The sequence below is a fragment of the Numida meleagris genome, chromosome 7 (assembly GCF_002078875.1).
Source record: "Numida meleagris isolate 19003 breed g44 Domestic line chromosome 7, NumMel1.0, whole genome shotgun sequence".
Classification (NCBI taxonomy): domain Eukaryota; kingdom Metazoa; phylum Chordata; class Aves; order Galliformes; family Numididae; genus Numida; species Numida meleagris.
In genome coordinates this window covers 21,313,892-21,328,621 of record NC_034415.1, presented here as the reverse complement: position 1 = coordinate 21,328,621, position 14,730 = coordinate 21,313,892, and the positions used below count along the sequence as shown (strand labels likewise).

Below are 14,730 nucleotides of genomic sequence, written 5' to 3'. Positions count from 1 at the left end.
CAGCTCATCCCATTTCACATAATTTTATAAAGTTTCTCCAGCATATTGAGATCAAAATCTACTTCAAGCAGTATTCAGTGACACCAGGTCTTTCAGCAAACCACCTCACTGGAAAAAAACACTCCTGGATTTACCCTATGTCCTGATAAAGGGTATGCCTCCAGCTTCTCTAAAGCTGTTCCAAATCCCAACCCTCCACTCTTCTTTGACATTTTGAGACCTATCCTTTTCCTAACTAGTCCTCAAGCTGAATCTGCTTTTATCAGAAAGCTTGCTTCCTCTCAGAGCAATCACACCTTTCCTGTTCTCAGGTCACCTTAACACAGGTAAGAATCTGAAGTTGAAGAGTTTAGCAAATCCAAAACATCTTTCTCACACACGAATCGAGCAATCCAGCTTCCCTGCCCAAATTCTGCTTGGGATCTCCTTTGTTATTTTTTTTGTCGCTGTTTTTTTACTTCTCAACCAAATTTAACTTTCTCTATTGTGATCCATTTCTGCCTGCCTGATGAGATACGAAATTCAATACTCCATTTGTCTGCTTTTCTCAGATGTCTTTATTCTTTCTGTCCTACTCCTTACACTAAATTGATCACTAATAGTATCAGATTTCTTTCCAACAGTTTGATATATGGTGTAACAAGCATTTGTCTAGCACTCACTACAGGACAGATGATAGCTTTGCATTCAAGTCTTTCAACACCGCTCTTCTTTTAGCAGTTCTTGTGGACTTGCAATTTCAATTATCAGCTGTCTTCCTTGTCAGAGCAATAACGTACTCCTGACACAATGCCCAAGACTAAACTAAAAAGTTCCTACCGCTCAGAAGGCAGTGAATGAATGCAGAGAGCATGCCTGATTTCAGTATGTCTGTGTCTTTGTGCAGACATGGCAGAAAAGAAGGACAGACCTACAAAGCACCTCTGTTACTCAGGGTGAAGAGGATCTAGGGTTACCACTGAGACAGTTATTCTATTCACAACGTAGGCATTGTGACTAAATGGCTTGTTATCTCATATGGTATATATGTCATCTTTCTGGGAGAACACTGCCTCCTCTCCAGGCTGTATTTACGGCTTTATCAACTTTTGATCATTTCTATGTCTCAAAAGCACCTAATACATTCTGGGTGTTGCCAAGGCCTAAACAAAAAAGAATAAAATAGAACTGCAAACATCAGGGAAAGCAAAACACAACAAAAAGAAGTTGTAACCTGTAGGCAAGTTCTAAACTCAAGCACAAAACCCATTTGCCTGCCAATCCAGGTGAATGAATCCTGACTTACCTTCGGGCAGGAACAAAGGAAAAATGAGCAGGTGCATTTGGTGAGAAGTTTCTAGGGCTGTCCAAAGGGCTGCCACCTGTTTGAAAGAGCAAACAAACAAATTCATTCATGTTTGCAACAGAGGAACTTCTCACTGCGCAGAAACACCTTCAATCCCAAGTTGTACCTGCAAATGATTGACAAGATGCTTTGTGCTCTTGATCATTTGAGCGTTAGTTTGCTAAAGAAGTATGATTTGATCAGAATTTTAACTCCTTTTAAAGTAATTTAAGATGTACATTTTCTTTCTTACTCTTAAATAAGTAGTGCATCGTATATACACAATATAGTCTCTCAGTATACTGTAATAATGCTTATACAATCTTATAGAAACCTAACATTTCTTACTGAAAAACCTAGGTTAGAAATGATATAATGACACTTTCAGGAATAATAAGTAGGAAGAAAGTATCTTCATACCTACTGTGTTTATCCCTGCCTAACGTAAAACTCACTAAGGGAAAAAAAACATGCCGCAGGAACTACATGATAATAAAAGGACTAAACACACACAGAAGATGCTCAAGTGAGGAAGTATTAGCATTCACCCTAACCACCATTTCATCGAAAAAAATACAATGAAAATGAAAGTTCCAGTGACTTCACACACTGAAGAAAAAAATAACATTTGATTTTCAATTAGCACAAGAATCTTTCTTCCCAGCTTTGTCGTATGATGTGTAAGCATATGGTCAGTAAGCGGTGCTCTGCAGTGACTTCAAAGTAAAAAGCAACCACTTACGGAAGCCCTTCCGAAAGCCAGAATCATTTACAGACTAACTGCAGAAACCTTTGAAATTTAGAAGATGAATTAGCAGCTTCATGTCAGCGAATGTATTCTTTCTATCAGGCATATTCTTAAGTGCTTTGCTCTTTCAGATCCTTAATACAAGCACAAAAGAGAAAGTACCCATACTAAGCATATGACAGCAGCAATTTCTCTGAGTAAAAACAACATTAAAACGTGAGCAGGAAATCAAATGGATACTGGACAAGCAATGCTCTGCAAGCTACACGGTCATCAGAAAGGTCTTCAGATGTAGATCCGGTATAAGAAAGTCATGTTAAAGGTGAGCATCAGCAATGGGCTAATCCCAAACAAGTTACTCATGTACCTTAAGTGTTACGCTGAGTAGAAACAGAAGACAAGCACTGTGCTCTCTGGAAGGTTTGCAGTCACTCCCACCTAGCACACACGCAAGTAGGAAAGAGAAGAGGGGAAGGAGCCGACACTTCTGGGCTGTGAGGGTGTCACAGCGCCGGGCAACTCCATCTGGCCTACATGTGCACGGGGACAAGAACAGCTGGTCAGGATTAGAGCAGCCCCAGGCTGATCTGCTGTGTGCCAAGGGGTGATGGGAGAGCTGGGGAGGGAAGCACGATCCAGTACAATCTGCTCACCGAGAGTGAACTGAATTAAAAGTAATGGGTTTGGGCAACAAGCTAGTTTTCCTGTGGGTTGGTTTTGGTTTGCATTTTAATGCGTTGCTGTAAAATATTAGTTAAGAACTAATGACAGTTCAGTGTAATATGTATTGCAGTGCAATGCATGCCTTCACCCAAAACCGACTGCCATCAAACCCATTCCCAGTGTATCCTGGGAGGCAAGGGGAGAAACATCACCAGAAATCAATAAGATGACAAATATTGGTGCTTCATTTATTAAGCTTGCATTCACTCGGCTTCTTATGGGCACAGTGAAAAATCAGAGCCGCACTGATGCTGGCCTAAGAGAAGGCTGAGTGGTTTTCACAGTCTAGATGGCACTGCAAGCTTACAGGAACAGTGAAAAAAGCTACGATAGCAACAAAATGACCAACTCAATGTGCATAAGCGCACAGCAATAACTCCTGGCAGCAGCACACAGTTAGGGTTGGGGTTGCCACATACTTGCTAGCAGAACAAAAAGCTGAAGGAGAAGCTTAGATCAGGAGATGTGGCAGAATGAGGCCTGCAGGAAGCAATGCAGATATCCCAGCAAAGCAAAGGAGTCTGCCCGTCCTGGTAGGAGCCTGGGTGTTCACATACCCACCACAGATTTGCTGCTTTTGCTTGCGTCGAGATGATCTTTCTGAACAAAAAGCCCACTGCTGTTATAAACAGGCAGTGAACTGTCATCATCTGTTTAATATCTTCATCAATCTTTTGTAAACTCTCCACATTATGATCAAAATAGGATTTCAGAGTAACTGAGCAAATTGGGTAATGACAGTTTTTAACTTTTGAAATTAACTATGTGGGTGTTCGAAGTCTTCTGAGCCTGCACAATCTGGTACGGAGATACTATTAATTTTTAAGTAACAACTTTTTCAGATTTATATAGCATATTTCCTTCCAGACACTGGAATTTTAATTAGATCCCCCGTGAGTTGCTTCAAGTTTTAAAATGAAAAGCAATTAGTTTTTCTACTCAATTCAAGTCTGGGTGAAGCTTTTAAAACAACAACAGGGAGAAGGGGAATTACTACTTTTCCTAAAATTTCCCAGTACTGCTGCATCTGCTCTAGTTGAAGGAATTTTAATAAGAAAAGCCTTACTGCAATGGTCTCGTTCACCAAGGCTGATCGAAACCCTATTTATTCTGTTAGCAAAGGTAAATTCCCCTGTTGCTCAGGGGTTATAGTTGGCTCCTTTTGAACCTGAAATGACTGTCTCAGGGGAGGCTGTTACACAGAATGATTACCCATTAGGTAAATCAACGCAGTTACATCAATGTTAATAATTCAGGCATGAACTTTTACATTTCCTGGACACATGGAGAAGGAGGTAGCTAAAGCATCTGTACATCTGCTGCCCTGAAACTACGAAAACAGACCTTACAGGGAAGAGATGGGCAAAAGCCTCAGCTGTCATCTAAAAACATGATGACATTGGATAGGTTAATGAGTCCAAAAGCTCAGAGTAGAACCTTTTCGTAAAGCTTGCATCTGACATTCTGAGAAATACAATAAATACAAAGGTCCAATTGTTGTGCCCATCTACATACAATACACTAACACTATTTGCTGAATATTAACAGAAGCAGAACAGATCCTACTGCATGTCGCAGAACTTTCTGCATTCTAGCACACACCAGTCTTCAATCTAAAGTAAAATAAAAATAATTCAAAGAAATACAAACATAAGGTGTGTGTATACCTTCTTTCCACTTCAGCATCCCATGCACCGCCCATCTCAAAGTGAATGTCCTGGCCTCTGTCTGGCATCCGAGCATCACATGCACATAACTGCAAATGAACCACAGCCCTGCTGGCCAGGGCAGGATCCAGAGCCGCACACAATGCACACGCATAGATCCACAGCTTACGCCCCTGGATCCAAGGATACTTGGATCAAGAAGCAGGAGCATCATGCACTTTTGTATAGTACTGAACTTCTCTACTGATACATGAAAAAAGAAGTAAATAGAAGGCTTAAAAATAATCTTTTTTTTTTTTTTTAAGCCAGAAGGAGGAACTGATCTTGCAGTGAAAGAGCAGAATGATTTAATTCAGTATTACCATGCTGCCCATGAGCAGCTCCCTCCACACATTATTACAGATGGGAACAGGGACAGGTGTCTCCACTGTAACCTGGCAGCGTGGGAAGCACTTTACAGCAGCGTGAACTTCCCTCATCCAGCTTCAAGAATCTCTCTCTTTCATACCATAAAGATGATGATGTTTCTCTGACAGATTTTAAGCTTTTCATTGTAAGATATAGTCTAAGGTAATGTATTAATCCATCTCACAATGTGTACACTGTAGTAAGTGTATGTTAAAGTAAAATAAAAATAATTCAAAGAAATACAAACATAAGGTGTTTGTATACCTTCTTTCCTTTTGAAAGAAATACAAGGAAGATTTTCAAACCTGTCTTCCCAAAATTGCGCTTCAGTCAAAGTGTGGACAAGTAAATAAGAAGGGTGACTTTCCCATGACATTAACAAGCTGTAGTTGTTCAATAACAAGGCTCCATGTAATTTTGGAAGATATTATTTCATGCAGTTTGAAAACTGAACTAGCACACTTCAAATCCATTAAGAGCTATTGATTCAAAAATGTTTTCATGGCAGAATTAAAAATTGTTCAGATTTATTTTCATCTTTAGATTGCTTAAGTATTACTTTTCCTATCCGTTTTGTAGGATATGCAATTGCCTAACATCCTATCTTGAAGCTGCTCCATACATTAAAATGTGTATTTTGCAGGGCCAGTGTTCATTAGGAGGAAGGACTGTGCTACATCACACCCACTGCCTTCACGTACAGAACATACGGAAGAGTAACTCCTGCAGTTAACGCCATAAAGAACTCCATTTTCTGAACAGAAACCTTTTAGAAAGCCTTCCTTATTTCCCTGCATGCTTGTCACTCCTTTCATTTGTGGAAGAGGTGCAGAATGGACATGAAGAGGAGCGTGTTCACAACACAAGAGGAATGGGAGAGGCTCCAGCTTTTCTTAGTGACTTATCAGTGTATGTGTCTGAACAAACAGATTGATCGATTCTGTTCAAATACTAAACAAATATCACAGTCTGTTCTCAAATTCACATCTCATATATGATATTTCTTAAGAAAATATTTGTGAATCTACTCTAAATTTCATCTTCTTTTGTCTCTTGAATAAATTACTTGACTCAGGTATAACTCCCAAATACGGTACTGGCAGAGAACTGAGATTACAAGTAATTTATCTCCCTGTTCTCTGCTTGCAACTCTTGGAGGTCACAAAGGATGTCCTCTTTAATTAATAGTTTCAAATCCCATATGCGACATTAGAACAAGAAATAGAAGTATTTGACAATTTCTGCTAAAGAAAGATGATGTACCACTGATTAGTTACTCCAGTTTTCCAGACGGTCACATATTTAATAAAAGATAAGCCCGAGACAGCATCAAAAAAACTAAGACCAGTTTTTCATTTGAAAGATGGGAGAGAAGCAAATCAAGAGAAAATACAGGTGTGAACATCTCTGCCTTTGCCTTCTGAGCAATGATCACATCGACAACTTGTTGCAATCTGACAAGCAAAGATGCTTCTTTCACATTCCGAGGAGCATTTTCTTCAGTCATTTTACTTAAGTGCTTATATAGCCGATTTACGATTTGTTAAATTCAACATACATACAGATTCTCCGAATAAAGTAAGGAGCACAACATAACCAAGCAGAGAATCCCTACCAGGAGAAATATCACATTTTCCACAGCTATCACTATCATAATCACCCATAAGAGAGCCAGGGGAGTTTTAAGTGAAGTGGAATTCCTCTAAGCAAATGAAAGCTCTTGGTGCAGAATTCAAACAAGTTACATTTGAAAATACTTTATCTGAGTTATCTGAGATTCTGAAGAAAAGAGAAAATAGTCTTAATATGCTACTTTTAAGATTTTGTTAACACTTGAAAATGAAAACCATGGGTCATTTAAAAACCAGTGTGTCTACAGCAACTTCCCAGCCATTCATGACAGGGCTTTACAGCATACTGAGCAAATCTGTATGAAAATCTGAGTGGCTGAGGCTTTCACAGGTATCCCTGGACAAGAACTTCTGTCCTTCCAGCTGGCTGGATGTCCCTCTCAAGGTGCAATGCTCTGCGAGAAGAAGCAGACGGCTCCTTCTCCCTGAGCTACTGCCATTTTGCTGTCCTTACCATGTAGGATGAGGGAAGTCTGACTGTAACGAAAACCACAGTTGCTTACACACAACTGTGATGTGCTTCCACATCGGCTCAGCAGTGGGTGCATATGTACTGCAACGTTGGGGCTGTTTTAAGCTACACTTGTACCCAATAGGGCCACACCTGAAGCCCAGCTGCCTTCTCTGGCATCCTGAAATACTGAAAGCAATGCATGGTGTACGTCACCTACCTCTCTCAGCAATAAAGGCATCACAGGAACAAGCTGTTCAGGCAAGCTGCTGAACCCACATGCATGACCCCTTCTAAAAATCTGTGGCTGCTGCAGAGTGAATAAACACTTTTTCTTTAGAAAGAACATCTCTCCACACTTCACTCGGACGACTAACAAGTGGTTGCCCATTTGCTTGGAAATGAGCATTTCATTGTTGCTGAAGTGATAAAACTGGCAGCAGTGTATAGAGCAATTTTCAAACATCTCGTGTTGCTCGAAGTAGCAGATAGAGACTGCAGATGGCACACTGATGTGGAGTACCAACATGTCTGGCAACACAGCCCATGGCAGGGCGTTGGAACGAGATAATCTTTGAGGTCCCCTCCAACCTAAGCCATTCTAGGATTCTATGTTCAAACTCAATGCAATGAGCACTGCCATTTTTCCCAACAATTCCCAGCACAGCAGCCCTCGGAGTTACCTGCATGTCCGTGGAGAGGGGAATGAGGCCGCGGGAGAGTCGGGGATGTGCTGGATGTTACAATCAAGCTCTTTCTGTTGCTTGTCCGACAGCTGGAAGAAAGAGATACAAATGATGAGGCAAAACCAGAGAAATCAAAGCAGCTGCAGGCTGGTCCTGCAGAACAGCCTTTAGCTAAGGAGAAATCTCTCAGATTCAGGTCGATATTTCTTCTTTCACTCGATTTCAGTATTGACTGCTGGGAAGCAAACACGCAGGGCCAAAAGGTACTTTGTCAGCAATAAGTGTTTTAATGCACCAGAAGCAGCACAAACCCTGCAATGCCTACTGAAAACCATGCAAGGTGAGCTTCCAACAGCCCTCTGCTCAATTTAGCTCTAAAGGTGATAGAATTAATTGTAATGGGCAAGCAAAACATCCTCATTTCACCCAGTCCTGAACAAGACCAGCTGGATATTTAACCCCCTTACTGATCACCCATTTTCCTACGGCATATAGGAATATATACAGTGCATACACAACACAGACTAAGGTTCCCCAGCAGAGCTCCATGCTGGCTCCTGGGCTGACATCTGCCCCCGTCCTGCCTGGAGCAGCCCCGATAAATGCGCTCAAGGCAGCTCAGGCTGCCAAGAACCGCAATTTAATGCAGAACTGTTTTGCTGCCACAGGATACAGTGTATCTGACTGTTATTATTTGCAAGACCTTTTATTGTTATTCTATAGGAAACTGGAGAACTCGAAGCAGAAAAAAGCACAAGGGAACTGCCAACCATAATAAATAGTAATAAAGTTGAAGCGCCATTAACTGCTATTCAGGCTCTTTAGTGTACTTAAAGCATTCCTCAAAATTGTCCAACTGATTCCATACAATCTTCATTTACATTCATGTATTATTCAACAACACTCCATCCAAAAACTGATTGCCATTGTGTACATCACACAGAAAAACGAACGACCTGATGTTAAGAGGCTTAAAATCTCAGTTTATGGATTTTTTTTTAATGTGTTCAGTCAGTCTATTCCAGTAACTGTTGAAAAAAAACAGAATACTCAATTCTAACATTAGTAGCAGATAATCACTATGTTTACATCACGATGAAAATCTCTCACAACACCAAAGTGCTGAGTATTCTAATGTACGTAGATGACTATGTGAGAAATAAAAAAATAAAAAAACCCTTGAGTATTTTAATGTAAATTGCCATGTAAAAATTGTAGATCTTGCTCAGTATAAAACACTAGTACCATGAGAAAAGAGAGCTCCATCCTCTGTGGCCATATCCTTTCGCTAAGAGGAGTTACTAAAACACCCATGATCACAGCCCGGAGCGTTCTCTGGAAAGTTGGTATATTTAAATCACAGCATAATGGGGAATAAGAGCTGTCTCAAGCTCAGAGCTATTTAACTGCTGGCTGCATCTGCCAGACTGGACCAGGTTTTTTACAAACCCATTTTCTCTGCCATCGTTGCAAAGAGAAGGACTCAAAAGAGAGAGGGTTAAGTGGCTGGAGAGCAGAGCACAGCTGAGACCCATTAAAACAGGTCAGGTTTGCACCAATGCACCCAGGGGAGAAATGGTTTTTGAGCTGCCCAAGCCTGGAATAAAGAGTATTCTCTTTATACCCCCAAAATTTGGTAACTTTCCATTTCGCTGGATCTCTCACCAGGGAAGGAGGAACATCACTGGGGCCCATTCAGCCATTTACGTGATCCACATGTGCTGGCAATAAGGCAAAGCTCAGACATAAAGGCTAAAAACAGAACTTCCAATTTCTTGAATTCATGTTATGTGATGGCAAAAATATACACACAGCCACAAGCACACTCTCTACTGGTTGAAAAGAGCTCTCTGGATGGATAGATAGATATAACTTCTAAGAGATCTTGGAATCGATGATAAATTACAGAAGAGCAGCAATAAAGCCCTCATAGGCACAAAAATGAAGAAAATTAAAAGGGAGAAGTAGAGCTGTAGATGTCTCTGTTCATTGCAGGGGAGTTGGACTAGATGGCCTTCATGAGTCCCTTCCAACTCAAACCATCCTATGATTCTTTGAAGAGCTAACGTGCAGCTTCCAGTTGGGCAGCTAACCCCAGGAAGTCACCACAGCAGCATTTAAGCACCTTCTAAAGAAGAACAGCTGAACAGTAAAGAAGTAAAGCTAGCTTTAACCAGGAACTTGTGCCAAAGAAATTTGAGCGAGTCAATTTAAGTGCTGGCACAGATCACATGAAGACAAAATGCTTTCCTGGAAGATGCACTCCAGCCAGACAGACGGGGCTCAGCACCAGGCTACACGGCCAATAATGAGGAGATCGTATTATTAAACTCTTACACTACATCGCTGCTCATTACTGTTCATGAATTCTGCAAGCAACCCTCTAAAAATAATTCAATCTGCATAAAAACCAGGAATAGAAGGAGAAAGTAGAAAGGGAAAACGTTAACTATACAACTCGGAGTATATTGACAAGAAAAAAATACAGTTCTGAACCAGTCCAGAGAGACTCTGAGCACTACTATATGTTTGTATGCCAAAGTTTTCCTATCTTCATCACACGCAAGGTCCCCGACCCTCCCTTCCCCACAGTTTGGTATGGGTCTCATTAAGGCTTTTTCCAGATCCCACTCCATAACTTGGGAAGAGCCAAACCCCACTGCCCGCCCTGCTAAACCGCGGGAAACTGCAAGCCCAGGGGAGCATGAGAGCCGCCTGATTTCATTTGGAACGAGCACGGCAAGACGGGGAGTCTACATGAGAAGAGGTGAAACAATGCCTCTGCCATCGCTGTGGAAACGGCCCTTCTACTATCTGTGAGTTGAGTTCTCTCCCCGCAGTAAAAATAACATTTGTTACGTGCAGTGGAGCGTTCCAAGATGCATTCTTGAAACTGAACACTGCAGGACATCGGACGTGGGTCTGGTAACTGGACACTGGTTTTGGACCTGCTGCAATGTGCTCGGCAGCGAGCAGCAACCTCGTGCAGCAGTGCTTACCTTGGTGTGTGGGTATCTGCAAGTTGCACGTGGCCCCAGCACCCCTCATCCCTGGCCAACAAACCTCCACCAAAAGGCAAGTGGGACTGATCTCAAGTAATATCACAGCAGTGCCGATCATGAGGAATGAACAATAAGGAATCTTCTCAAAAAGATAATGCATTGGTTTAGAAAACACTCTCATGGCAGAAAACGCTGCATATGCAAATAAACAAAATGTACAGAAAAATTGTAGCTTAAATCACATTTGTAACTAATCATTAATGTTTATGATTCCTTTTAATGACTTTTAATTACAGAAATTATTTTGTAAACTACTCCAAGCTGTCAATGTGCCAGATTAACCCTTGGCATTAACCAATAATTCTTTCCAAAATAAAATTTCAGAGGAGCTACACTAGATGTGTTCCAGATATAACGTTCAAGTCAGTAAGCCCAAAGCCATGGCTACAAACGAGATCCACAGTGGCCACGTCTAGAAAAGATCTCAGTGATCACTTATTTTCCCAAAATGTAACATCACATGAGGGGTCTGGAGCACAAGTCTTATGGAGAGCGGCTGAGGGAACTGGGACGGTTCAGTCTGGAAAAGAGGAGGCTCAGGGGAGACCTCATCGCTCAATGCCCTGAAAGGAGGCTCTGGTGAGGTGGGGGTCAGCTTCTTCTCTCTGGTAACAGTGATAGCATGAGAGGTGATGGCCTTAAGTTGCACCAGGGGAAGTTCAGATTGGATATTAGGGAAAATTTCTTCTTCAAAAGAGCAGTGATGCTCTGGCACAGGCTGCCCAGGGAGGTGGTGGGGTCACCGTCGCTGGAGGAGTTCAAGAGCTGTAGGGATGTGGCACTGAGGGACATGGTCAATGGGCATGGTGCGGTGGGTTGGGGTTGGACTGGGTGATCTTAGAGGCTTTTTTCAACCTTAATGATTCTATGATCACCTAACCAAATTTAACTAGATTTTCCTCTGATGTTACAGGAGTTTAGTTGCAGTTGATTTGATTTACAAAGACTTCTTTAGGAGAAACAGAGATTTTGGAAATGAAAATAAGTATTTAAAATTTTTACTCACAATGGCAGAAAATTTACAAAATCCAAAATCTGCATGTCAATGAATGCACCAGCTGCGCAGCAATGTTAACTAGATGTGGAAGTTATCGTCTTAATTATAGTAATTCAAGGATGGAAGCAATTTTGTAAGCTTTAGCACTACCGACAACAGGAATAATTAGTTCTCTAAAATAGATAACAATAAGTAAGCATCTGGTTCAATGAATTATTTTTTTCTACATTCAGAATGGTTTAAAGTTTTTCATCCTAGAATAACTGGAAAAAACACATTATTATTCATGGTGGAGGTCTGGTTTGCAGATTCCTACAATAACCACTTATTTTCTCTTAAGGAAATACCATTATGCTCATTGGACACATGAAGGATGGAAGCACAGGGCTGTCTTTAGATATCACAGATCCTCTGTCATGACAGACTCAGAAGTTCCCTCCTCCTCGTGTTGTCTACGAGCCAGTGCAGCCATGTGCACATCCCACCTTTGGTGTAGACCCCATCCTGCTCACCTGTGTGGCGAGGAGCATGGAGATAATCAATGGAGGGCATCAAGTGCAAAGTGTGGCTGCACTTCAGTTCAGATATTCAGAGAGAACATGGGCAGCAAACATGCAGAACACCTCTCCACAATGACACGTTTCAGCCCACTAGCAAACACAGCAGCTGAAGGGAACAAGGCGCTGAGCAACGCATGCATGCATTAAGTTGGATGTAGACTGGTTCTTTTGTTTAAATAAAATTAACATCTAAGTATTTTGGAATTAATGCATGAAAGCAGTTTCGTTTCATCTCAGACAAGCTATTTGTTAGATAAACCCTTCTAGTTCTTCATTTATAGCTCAAATTTAAGAAGTAATATAACCTCACATTAAGAAATTGTAAAGAAATGGCTGAAATTGCCAGTTAGCGTCTAATTCATGTTTAATTTGCCTAATATCTGTGGTTGCTGTACACCTGCCTGCACCATGCTGTGTAGTTCAGGCCTTTTGCATTATTAACAACAGAGGAACACAGGAGCAACTGCAAAGCCAAACAAAATGAAATGTCACAACAAATTACCATGACTGGCACAGCCATTCCCAACTAAATCAAACCACTCTATTCTGAAACACTCCTCCCTTACAAGCAGGCTTCAAAGCTATATTCATCCTTATATGATGAGAAAAAAAAATCTCTGATTATGGAATAGAGATGACAGAATGAAAACAGACAGTATTTAATGGGAGGAAACATACACAGGCCTCCTCAAGCATTACTATCTCCCACTTCAGTTGTGTTATGCATTATGCTGCCATGAAGTTACATCACAAAGTGTGAAAGGAAGATTTAACGAAAACTAAACATAACTGCATACTTTCATTTCCCGTTTCCACCAACTCTATTATTAAATGCTTCACCTAGCATAACTACTTTTTCAATGGGTGTCTCAGTTGTCACAGAAGATAGATTATCATATTTTTTTGCTTGCAAAAATTCGAGCAAACAAATTCAAGAATGAAATTACAAAGTGCATTTATAATGTTTGAAAGCTTTTTTTACCCCGTAACTTCAAGGATATATAGCATGTAATAAAACAAACCCATTCTAACCATGGTCTCCAAAGATGCATCCTGAAAGCAAAACATATGAGCCAAAAATGAAAAGAAACACTTCTCCACAATTCCTAAGTCAGGGATCTAATAGAAATTTTCTGTACCAGGATATGAGCTGTCATCCAGTTGCTACATAGCACACAACATGAACAGGTCCTCTTTGGTTCAGAGCATTTTCTTCATTTAAGCATCAAAAAAATGTTCCAAACTAGCTCTGTATCAGTTAATTGTAGTTTCAAACTGCAGTGTGGCAACAAATTACATATCTAATTTAAAACGATTCCAACAGTACAGTATTTTGGAAATAATCTCCATACCAGAGTGTCTCAGTGGCCTTTTTTGCATAGAACATAGATTTACACACAGTGGTATATTTGTGCTCTGCACATGTAAAAACAAGAAAAATCCTCCAAAATATCCTCTAAAACATACCAAGGGCTGAACAGAAATGGTCTTGCCCAGGGTAAAGATGAGATGCCGGCAGAGAAACATTTCTGGGTGAAGTTTCATTGCTGTCTTAGCCAACTGATCATCACCCAACTGCCATTAATTTTTCATACAAGGAAAGTTGTTCCAGTTTAATAAATATACAAGCGCATGCCACAAATAGATACATGCGAACAGTTTTGAAACATTTGAAGCTAGAGGCTGAAAGAATCATTCAGAAAATAAAACAGAAGAAAAACACGCACATTAAGAGCTAAGAGCTGAGTTAAAGTGTGCTGCACAGCACACCAAAGGCAGCGGCATTGTCCATCATCTGAGGAAGCATCCTTGGTTTAAAAGCTATTCTACCTGAGAAGGATAAAAATTAAAATCAATTCCAGTGATAATAAGCTGGTTGAGTAGATGAATGCATCAAAACAGGGATGGTAGCTGTGACAGTAGGCGTGGCGGTGACAGGTCAACGGTTGGACCAGATGGTCCAAGCGGTATTTCCCAGCCTTAATGATTTTCTAACAGACTGTCACAAAACAGGCTTCTGGGAGCCAAATACTGCCACAGCCCATCTTTCTTGCCTTACCAAGCCACCATGCAGTTTGAAGCCAACATGGCCACCATGAGGACAAAACAGAAGCAAGAAAACTGCAGAAAGTATAAAAATGAAGCCAGAGAAGACAACAAGTGCAAACACTTACAGAAAGTCAGGCCTTTGGGTTCCGTAGCAATCATGCTTAACTTAAATTAAGATGGCTAACTGAAGCTGATGCCAATTTACAATGCAATCAAAACTGGAATGAAACTAAAGGAGAAGAAAATATGTGATATACTGGAAATAAGTCATTTCAAATGGCAGTTCAGGACTCCAGCTAGTTTCCTTAGTGATCAAATATTCAGGAAAAGACCATCCTTGTGTGTGCTTGCAGAACATTTCAAACTACAGAGGCTCACTTCATTTTGGGTCCCAGAGGCTCCCCTCCACTACATGCTCCCAGGT

At 40.9% G+C, this 14,730-nt stretch overlaps 1 protein-coding gene across 3 annotated transcripts in view; it reads right to left on the bottom strand.

Annotated features, from left to right (window-relative positions):
- MAST2 (microtubule associated serine/threonine kinase 2) overlaps positions 1-14,730 on the bottom strand; it is a 151,287-nt gene that overhangs the window by 49,703 nt on the left and 86,854 nt on the right. For all 3 annotated transcript variants that reach the window (XM_021405165.1, XM_021405166.1, XM_021405167.1), the window contains 2 exons: positions 7,636-7,727; positions 1,286-1,361 (listed from right to left, as the gene is read on the bottom strand). In XM_021405165.1, the coding sequence (XP_021260840.1) occupies positions 1,286-1,361; positions 7,636-7,727 (168 nt within the window). The remainder of the gene's footprint in view (positions 1-1,285; positions 1,362-7,635; positions 7,728-14,730) is intronic.